Source organism: Macrosteles quadrilineatus, unplaced genomic scaffold (genome assembly GCF_028750875.1).
Source record: "Macrosteles quadrilineatus isolate MER2022 unplaced genomic scaffold, UCM_ALF_1.0 Scaffold_2__2_contigs__length_208266976, whole genome shotgun sequence".
Lineage (NCBI taxonomy): Eukaryota > Metazoa > Arthropoda > Insecta > Hemiptera > Cicadellidae > Macrosteles > Macrosteles quadrilineatus.
The window spans coordinates 35033964-35044969 of NW_026542595.1; the positions used below are offsets into that span (position 1 = coordinate 35033964).

The 11006-nt window shown below is 35.2% G+C and overlaps 1 protein-coding gene across 1 annotated transcript; it reads right to left on the minus strand.

Annotated features, from left to right (window-relative positions):
* Positions 1–1094: 1094 nt before the first annotated feature.
* On the minus strand, positions 1095–10533 carry LOC128984067 (uncharacterized protein K02A2.6-like). Its single transcript, XM_054403350.1, has 3 exons — positions 10399–10533; positions 8220–10122; positions 1095–1282 (listed from the first exon to the last, which is right to left on the minus strand). The coding sequence occupies exons 1-3, from the start codon at positions 10531–10533 to the stop codon at positions 1095–1097; spliced, it is 2226 nt and encodes a 741-aa protein (XP_054259325.1).
* Positions 10534–11006: the final 473 nt, after the last annotated feature.

Here is an 11006-nt window from a genome sequence, read left to right on the forward strand (position 1 = left end):
AGTTTAATGCCATCACTGTTAATGCAAGCATTTAATGATAACTTATTAATGTGTGACTAGACCTATGTGTGAATATAGAGTAGGTATAATATCGGTGTCTTGTATTTCATACCATCATACATTTATATACAATTATTATTCAATATAATATTTTAAGGTAGGGGAATACAATTGGTTAAATGTACTCTGCTAAGATTAGTGAATGAACAGGAAAAAGTGGGTGGTGATTGTGACTTTTACATGCAATTATTCATGGATGGCATATTTGGGTAGTCACATGTGTAGAAATTATTTGATTTATCGAAAAATCGTTTCATAGATTTTAAAAGACATTTATAACATTTAAGTGCAAAACCAGTTACAAACACAAGTTCTCATTGGCAACGTGTGCGTACTGTACTTCTACTTTTGGACTTAAATTAATCGTGTTATATTTTAGTTATTTTAACTAGCTCAGAAGTTAACTTTAACACTTAGATTAGACCTACTTCAACATTTTAGATTAAGAAGAATATAAATGCCTTGCCAAGTACACAGAATACAAAAGTAATCTCTTTCAATATTTTTCAAGCAATAATTTCTGGGAAAAACTAAACACAAATATCACAATAAAATACCTCACACAGTAAAACCTTATTGTTTTTGCTGAATGGGGGGGGGGCATATATATTTGAGTAACCTCCTTTCAAAATTATATAGAATTAGCTACCATGCCATTTAATGCAAATAGTTAAATTAATTTTCATTTTAGGTAATTTTAGTTCACAATCAAACTAAAAAATATTCACTATACCAAAATTGAAATTCTAGTAAACTAGTTTTTATTAGTTTAACGTGACCAGTATCTTGGATTATAATTGAATAGCTATCAGTTTCAAGCGTTGGCTTGCAAACAACGATTATTATTTCCAATGATGAACGTTATGGTTTATTGAGTGATAATATTATTATTTTAAATAAATAAACAAGCAGAGAGCAAGTAGGTAATTCGTAAACTTATCAAAAATAGCCTCGCTACAAGATAAATGGTAGATGGAAGTTATTGACGTTCTTGAAGATCTTTCTTGGAAACTTAATTTTTTACTAGAAAAAAATTAAGTGACAGGGAGCTCCGGCTTTACAAAGGTGTCGTAGACAGTCCTCAGCTCTGCATTGACGACTGTCACTCTTCCTAGCTCAGATCCCCTGGTAGACCAATACATTTCACAGTCAAGGGCAAATATTCCCCAGCCTCCTACGGGCATCTCACCTCTTCGCTCTAAAGTCTCATAAGAGGCAAGCACTGAAAGTATTGGCCAGTTAATTGCTTAATGAGGCAATTCAAAATGAGGAGGACGGGCATGATTCCGCGGAAGATGCCGTAACATGTCTGAAACTTATGATACTTAATGTGAAGAAAGAAGCTGTTGCTCAATCAAAAAGGGCCCCGCCAATGTATCGAGAGAGGTACAACAAAGTTATCAACTAGCAACTTACGTTTTCATATTGACCACAACCTCTGATCTGCTCACCAAGCTGCCTATTTATTGATGGAAGTGTAAAAGTAGCTATATTTTTTAACTTTTATAACATTATTAATAAGATATATTATACAACAGATATGAAAAGAAAATATTGTAATTTCTACTAGCACTGTACAGACTGATTAATTTAAAAGTTTTAATTTGAAGAGTGAATTTAATTTGCGGAAAGATGATGCGGATAGACGATAGAAATATGGTGATTATTCAGCCGTGGACGACAGTGGACTGTGCCGTTTGGAAGGTTATCAGCGTTGAGGGCAAAGGCCGCATACCTTCGTTATCGCGAAGAGCGGCTGAATAGCGAAAGATATTGCTTGGGCTAGTAATAGTTTAAAACAGAAAAATATAAATAAGGATTTGTTTGATTTAAAATCATGAAACTTAAATATAACCAACATATCGCCCCCCCTTGAACCAACCTGGTTCAATGAAAAAACTGGCAAATGGAAAATGACAAATACAAATTGAAAGGAGGTGAATGGGAATGCTTAGGAATTAATTGGTAGGAAGAAGGGAATCTTTGACGGCTGGCCGGCTGAAGTTTTCTGTAGCGATGCGTAAATGGACCACTCGTACGATTCCGTCTGCTCCTGGAGATTTTGCGGTGATGTTTGGGAGTTCCCATTGTACGGGATGAGTGTTAGGCTCAAGCAAAACAACAAGGTCGCCAATCTGTTGGTTCTCTGTAACTTGAAAATAAGACCCTATAAGAAAACTTTACTTCGAGACATGCGTCTTGAGTTTTGTGAGAGTTACGTCATCTGCTGTGGAGTGACACATATTCTTATGAAAACCATCCTTTGGAGCGATGAAGCGACTTTCAAGGTAAATGAGGGAGTTAAAAGTCACATTTGTGCTTACTGGGATTCTGTAAATCCTAATGTAACAATGGAAAAATATTGATATTCTCCTGGCCTTTGCCTATGGGCAGGGAATTTTAAAGGTGGGCTAGTTGGGCCTTATTTCTTTTATGGTACTGTAAATTCCGACAGTTAGGCTGTGTAGAGGTGCTTAGTGTCGATCTAACTTTAAAACAGTCCACAATTTAAACACCTTCAGCCAATAAAAAAAGCTATTATGGCAACATGATGGAGAGCCCCCTCATTATGGAACCATTATAAAAGACTTCCTAAACAAAAAAGTTTGGATACCATTGAGTGACCACCAAGATCCCATGATTTGACACCGATGGATTTTTCTGTATGGAATATTCTCAAAAATGAAGTTTTTTTGTCAACATGTAAATCTAATCAGAATTTGAAAATCTACAATCACGGAACATTTCTAGCAGAATTTGTAAGCTGGTCTTGAAAAGATGCAAAGCATGAATAAGAGAGCGTGGACACCACTTTCAGTCCCTTCTGAAATAAGATTGGACATTATTTATGTAAAGTTATAATATCTTAATGTTGTTTTTGGTTTCTGAATTCGTAATAGATATTTATTCCAAACTTGTTGTGTTATATTTTATTGGATGCGTTTGTCAACTGACATATGGCCCACCCTGTAGTAGTGAACAAGCCGATAATAGATTATATTTGCCTACTAAAAAAATGTTTAAGACCATGCATACAGACTTTCTACAGAATATTCCTAATCTGAATCACCAAAGAATTGGTACCAAAAATGAAAAATGTACTACATCCAAGCTCCATATTTCGCTTATTATTTAAAATACAAAAGATTTTCTTATATATTTGTATCTCTAATGTTTAGTACAATTGAACAATAACAAAAAATAAGACATGAAATTTTTGACCAAACACCCTTAAAGGTTAAATCTGTATGATAAGGTATTTAATATAAGTAAGTTCTCATTTAGTATTTCGTTTTCAAACGTGTATGTTTGCTAAATGTAAATATTCTTTGTTTGTAAAGTGTATTTATTTTATAGAATTTCATATTAGGATTGTGTTTTCAGTTTTGTGAACTGGACTTTGGCCAAATGGCAAAGGTGTAGATTAATAACATTTTATCAATATCTTATTTTTATGGAAAAGGGTTTAATTAACTAACATCAACTCGTTTTACATTTGTATTATATCAATCACTTTTAAACTTATATATGTGTTCAATTCTTTTTTAATACTGGGGCCCCAAAAATATTTATTTTTTTTTGTTAATACGTCATTTGATTTATTGATTATATATATATATATTGTGTTTTAAAGGGTAATAAATTAGAGTGAGTGGTGAAATAAAATTTAGTTACTCATACAGTGTGCGTCAGTTCAATCAGTTCCTGAGTATTCTCACATTGCCAAGCGAGTATACTGAACTTAGTAGTCATTTTGTATTCATTCCATTTAACGTAAGAAGTCAAAACCACCAGAAGTTTATACACCTATGGTAATAGCTACCCCCCTGTTGGGGAATTCGCTAGTAAAAAGTGTTTTCATTTTTTTTATCAATGCAACCACTACTATTCCCTACTACTATCCACTACTATTAAATAGGGATTTAATCGTAGTAAATCCCTTGTTAACAAGTCGAAACCTATTGATTAACGCATTATCCAGATTATTTGAACATTTGATTAGTCATTTCTAACGATATACAGGGTGTCCCGGAACCAATATTTTAGGGCATTCTTGGGTATGAACCATAACTAAATATCATATTTAAATTGTCCGGAAGTCCTTAGTGACTCACACAGCCGTCATTTATAATTTTTTTTTCTAAACAATGGTTAAAAATACGAAATGGAAACTTTGCACAAATATTTATGACAACTAGACAAAGCTACCAAACAATTGTCACGATTTTTCAAATTCATCAAACAAAATGGTGACCATTTAAAATTTTTGTAAAATCAATGGTTTTTAAATTATTTAAGAAAGAAAATTTTAAATGGCCGCCATATTGTTTTATGAATTAGAAAATTCTTCATATTTTTTTGTAGCTTTGTCTAGTCGTCATTATTGTTTGTAAAAAGTTTCCATTTCGTATGTTTAACCATTCTTTAGAAAAAAATTAATAACTGAAAAAAACAAAATGGCGACTGTGTGAGTAACTAAGGACTTCCGGACAATTTAAATATGATATTTAGGTACGTTTCTTACCCAGGATCAATGCCCTAAAATATTGGTAGAGAGTTCCGGGACATCCTGTATAGGCCAATTTATTATTAAAGTTATCTAATTCGTACCTATATAAGCTAAGGTCAAGATGTCACTTGATTTAGTCTTGTTTGGTTTAAAGTAACCTTCCATTAGCTCAAGTGGCCTTTGTGTTTGTTCACATCATGTTGATCATAATATTACGTTTAGACTTCTATGAAGATCATCCAGAGTACTTGGGCTGATAAATCGCTTACACTAAATTTATTCGAATTAAAAAGCACTCAAGAAGCATATATTAGTTTGATATTTAATTTAACGTTTGTGCTTTCATCAAGAAAATATTTTACTAAAAAACTTAATTAAAAGTTTTTTCTAAAAAAAGAAATGTGAACAACTCGGCCTCAGAAGGTAATCAATGTACTTTAATTTGACCTGTCTTTATCAAACCACTAATATTAAAAAAAAAAGTACTTCATGGTGTAGTTCTTTTAACGTATCATGTGAAGCTTATAGTTGGTTGGTATAATTTTTCCTAACCTATTTGATTTACTTGCAATCCAGTAAATTTTTAGTTATATGTACTCTTGAAAGGTTGTGGGGTGGAATAGATATTTTTCTATTTGGTTTTTTGGAAGGTTAAATCCGAATATGAGGTTCTCTAAAAAACATCCTTCACTCAACATTGACAAAAATGTGAAAAAGGTAAAAAATGTATTTATTCAAAGTTTTTAGCTTTTAACTTAGAAATTATAAACTTTTCGTAAATGACTTTTATTATTAAAATTAGAGTACCTACACAAACTTGTCTACAAATTGTACTCCTTGAGTTTTATTCTCCGATAAACCATTTAGGTTCCAGAGCTATTTGAAAATTGGAGCATGTTGTATTAGTTAGTAAGTTTCTCTAATTCTACCCAATTGACAAGGTTTTGCTAACAAATGTGAGTAAAAGAAACAAAAGAGAGTGTACATTTAAAGCTCATTAAAGTTTGTATATGTTGAAATGGTTGTATTCGTATGGGTAAAACTTATTAATCCTTGTAATATTAGAACTAGTGCTGAGAATCTATATAATTAATACGCTACATGAAACTTTGTCGGTTGAACTCCTCCGCCATTTCCTAACCGATTTTATCCGTTGACGTCTCATTGGAAAGAGCGTGTCGCGTAGATTTGCAAACTGGCCTTACATTTTTGAAAAAGTCCCTTGGGCTCTGCCCCAGTGGCTTTGAAAGTTCCCATGTTATTCTTATGGATAACGTAATTGTTTACATTTTGATCAGCTGTATAATTTAATTGCTGTTATTTATTATTCAATTCAATGAAACGCATTGAGTACATTTATTTACTATTTGAGTTTGTGTAAACATAACCCCCAAGAAGAATCGTGTTAGAATGGTTGTACAGTATCTTAAATTTGTGTATTTATCGTTGTTTTGTGTCGCTATGACGGATCGTGTTAGCACGATTGTAACTTAGATTTGTGCATTTATCGTTGTTTTGTGTAGCTATAATCTGTTTATTTTTTGTTTTTTTCTGTTAAATGCCTCTGACGCGACGACAATGAAACATAGAAAGGAGGCGTAATCGTGATAACGACCGCAGCTACAGAACAGTGGCGCGTAAAAGGCCTAACTCATCACAGGCAGCACCTGACCCTCGACAATCTCAACTATTAGGTTACAAATGCGCCCTAACACTACCTTAAAACGACTTTTCGTTCTCAATTGGTCATCTATCAATAACCTGTGTTGCCTGTACAGCGAGACATTTTGAGAAGGAGAAAACCGACCGGAATGCTTTAGGTTTATCAATAACGAAGATAAACATGGTCTGAGTTACACACCGGTAATATTTTTGAGTTAACTCTTTTAAATTAATTGTAAATATGACTGTTATTCGTTTTTAAATAACTCCTGTAATACTTTGCAATTGCTCTAATTCGAGCAACATGTACACTAGTAGTAGCTTAAAGCTCTGACAAATCCTATTAAGCCTAAATAACGTTGAATGGTTATGTGTTGAAAGCAAGGCTATAAAAGGCAATGCAATGAATTGCTTTGTGGTCAAGTGTCTGAATTCCATTTAAAGCGTTATTTTCATGTAAAGCGGGCGTATTGCGTTACCTCCACGTAAGCAGCTCTAATGTTGTATATTCAGTAACATTTCCTCCTACATTACATTGAATGATCTATAAATAAATACTTAATTTGTGCATTAAAAACTACAAATAAACCCTTTTTTTTATAATAAAGTATTTCATATGCTATCTAAGTACCTTTTAGCGAATTCCCCTATAGGTAAGTAGCTAATATATAACTTGAGTAATTTTTGTATGATTTTAATGAAATTCGGGTTGAAGGTGTAAGGTGGGATAAACTTGGATGAGTTTGCGAACCAGCATGATCGGACCATGGGAACGGGGTCTTGCAGGAGGTTTTATGGGGTAAAAATGGCTTTTTATAGTTTTTGACCCTCGAAACACAAAATTTCCAAAATTCTTTCTAGACCTTTTTACAGAGCTTAAAAACAAATATTTCAGTTCATCAAAGTGTTTTTGTACATTTATTAGTTACAGAGAAAGTTTAAAAAAATAATTTTAAAATCACCATGTTATTCTTATGGAGAATATTGTAGAATGTTGTATTTTGCTTATTTATGGATATATTTTGATCAAGCATGAAAAACTTATTTATTATATACTAAGCTAATAATATTTTACTAAAAAAAAAACACTTCATTAGTTCCATTAAATAAATTTATAATTTATTAATTGAAAATTAATTCTGTAAATAGGAATTCTCTTAGACAGCAGGTTTGCTGCTTCGGGGGTATTTTACTAAGTATAGAACGAAAGCTGGTGGCTACGTTTTACGTGTAGGCTATATACAGCATTACACACAATAATTTAAATTTAGTAATATGGGTATATCCCGGGCAAATCAGACCAAAAGAGGTGGTGCTTCCAAACAAATCGTCCAAAGCTGGAAAGTGCTTTAATTCATCTTGAATTCCCAAAAAAGGGTGATTAGAGGTTGTGATGAATTCGGAGATGTCATTAAGATTTCAGAGTCAAAAAACCACAAAATATTTTCTTATATTTCTAAGCATTTAAGTATGCATCGATTGGTATTAAGTTCACTGGAAAAAAAATAGCCGAGTAGCAACAATATATTTTCAATGTAGAGCCATTTTTAGCAACATAACCAGAAAGTTGATTATTTGTTCAGTTTTCGGCTCACATCTTCCGAAAGAGGCATTATTACAACTACACGTATCGTATATTACGTCCACTAACCTGTTACTCATTTGCTAGACTGCTTGTCTCCGACGTCGGGCTGTGACGTCAGCTGTTGTCGTCATCGGTGGTCAGTGTAGCCAATTCATAAACTTAAATTCCTCTTGCTACTTTACTTTAATAATATACTACACTCGCCCCAACTTAAAATCAAGCTCTTCCTTTAATAGGCCTAAATAATAGTCCTAGGCCTAATACCAAAAATCATTAACCAATTTCAAAGTCCATAGTTCATTGCATTTAACTTAAAACTTTTCTTCAATAACTCAAAATAAAAATTACTTCTTCAGTTACACAGTCGACTGTTTACTTAAAGATCAAGCCTCCTCGGCTTACGAACGGCCCGTTGAGACCGTCTAAGAAGTTGCGGGCTTGACTGCACTTCATGTCTTTCTTCAAGTCTTGGTAGAGGGCTAGATGCTTCTGGCAGGCTTCGCCTCTGATGTGAGGGCGTTATCGCCGCTGGCTGAGGGCTAGGTATCTTCACTGGTGAAATAGGCCTAACCGGAGGTGATGCCTTGACTGGTGATGGCTGTAGAATTCGCCTATCCACCAAAGTCTCCTCTTCGTCTCCCAGAAGACTGGAACGCAGATGGTCCGCATGACAGAACCGGACCTTGCCTAACACACTTACAACATAAGTCGCAGGACTTCTTTGCTCCATCACTTTTCCCGGAACCCAGGACACATGCTCCCCTCTGACCGTCTTCACCCACACCTTATCTCCTTTGCCAAAATGTCTAGCACCACCTCGGATGCTGTTTGCAGCTGAACGTTGCTGTTCCTTCTTTTTATCAATCACTGACAACAAATTAGGCTTAAGTAGGGTCAATTTTGTTCGGGGTTTCCATTGGAGAAACAACTCGGCTGGTGAGAGTCCAGTTACTGTGCTGGGTGTGTTCCGGTACACAAACAGGAAGTTGTCTAATTTATGCTGTAAGGTAACACCTTCCAATTGACTTTCTATCACTTGCCTCTGCAGATTTTTCTTTACCTCTTGCACACATCTTTCGGCTGCGCCATTGGACGCAGGGTGATAGGGGGGTGACAAGGTGAATTTTATACCATTCCTACTCAGAAACTCCCTGAACTCGGCACTCGTAAAATTAGGTGCATTGTCACTTACCAGTTCTTCCGGCAACCCATAAGCAGCAAACAAGGTTCGTAATCTTTCAATGGTTTTGAATGATGTAGTTGATTTCATAAGAAACACTTCAAGCCATTTTGAAAAACTGTCAACTATAACTAACAGTTGTTGTCTAGTTTGCGGATCTTCCGCATAGTCAATATGAATTCTCTGCCACCTGTTGGTAGTTCTAGGCCATTGATACAGTGGCACCTTAACGGCAGCATTTCTAGTGCACTGACAAACAGTGCAGGTAGACACGGTTTCCTCTATATTTTTCTCAAGACCAGGCCACCAGACGTAGCTCCTGGCTAACATTTTCATACGCGATATTCCTGGATGCTGGTCATGTAGTAATCGGATTACAGCACTCCGAAGCTTTTCGGGCACGACTACTCGTGCTCCCCAAACGACACAATTGTTGTCAACCGACAGTTCATCCTTCCTTCTGAAATATGCAATTAACTCAGGTTCATCGGCCGAACGCCAACCGTGCCAAATAAAGTCCCTTACTTTTGATAACACAGGATCCCTATCAGTCAATCTAGCAATATCTTTAGCCGTAATAGGTGTGTCGTCACTCAACAATTTGTAGCAGCTAAATACTTCCACCACATTTTCCACGTGAGAGAGGTGATTGGCCTCCAATTCCATGGTCTCATCATTGGGCAGCGGCAATCTTGAAAGGGCATCAGCATGAGGGAGATCCACCCCACGCCTGTACTTCACCTCGAAGTTATAGGCTGACAAAATCAACGCCCAGCGTTGAAGACGAGCCGCAGCTACACACGGCACTCCTCGCTTACTTCCAAAAATGGCAACCAAAGGTGCATGATCTGTCCGCAACACAACATTTGAACGACCATAAATGTATTTATGGAACTTTTTGACTCCAATCACAAGCGCCAACGCTTCTTTGTGAAGTTGAGAGTAATTCTTTTCACTTGCACTCAAAGATTTTGAGGCAAACGCAATTGGTTTTTCCACACCGTCAATGAGATGAGAAAGTACTGCTCCAACACCCCGTGGGCTCGCATCACATGTCAAAATCAAAGGTTTTTGCACGTCATAGTGAACCAATACATCAGTAGACAACACCCATTGTTTACTCTGCTGAAAAACATCTGAACACCTTTTAGACCATATCCAAGGTTCGTCCTTTCTAAGTAGGTCATAGAAACAGCTTATTTTATCTGACAGGTTACAAATGAATTTACCATAATAGTTGATTAGGCCTACATAGGCCTTGAGCTCTTCCTTACAGGTTGGTTCTGGAGCGTCACGGATCGCTTCCAAAATACCTTCCTGGGGACTAATTCCCTCTGAAGTCAAACAGTATCCCAGATATTGAACAGAAGGCTGTAAAAATTTACATTTGATTTGGTTTACCTTAACTCCATAGCTTTGAAGTCGCTGCAGAACATGTTCCAATCTTGTTAGAGCTTCCTCTCGGGATGATCCACCAACCAACACATCATCTAGGTACGCCACTGTACCTGGGAGTCCTCCAATTATCTTGTCCATCGCCTTAATTCTGTTTCACACCCCTTGATTGAGGGTAAAACCCTTTTTTTTGCCCTTGACGGTTAATTTTAACCGCTTGGAATATATTTTTGCGAGGCGACCACATTTGTTGATATGTGTAAATGTTTTTCATGTTCGTTTAAATGTAAAAATTATTTATTTTAATGTAGGCCTAGGACTAAAGGCATTAAATTAATTGTTTTAAAAGATTTGTATAAGGTGGCCACCTAAGCTAATTTGTTTTAAATTTGTTTGAGTTAGTATACTAAATGCTTTTGCAAAATGTCACTTACGCCTAGTATCACTTAACTCGATTTTCATTTTTAAATTAAATTGTATTTTTATTAAAGAAATTTTTAAATGTTTTAAAAGCTTTAACTTAATTATTATCTTGGCTAGGGCAATGTGTTATTTATTATTGTTATTTAAGTATCATTGTTGCATTTATATATATATATATTAGAATGAATAAA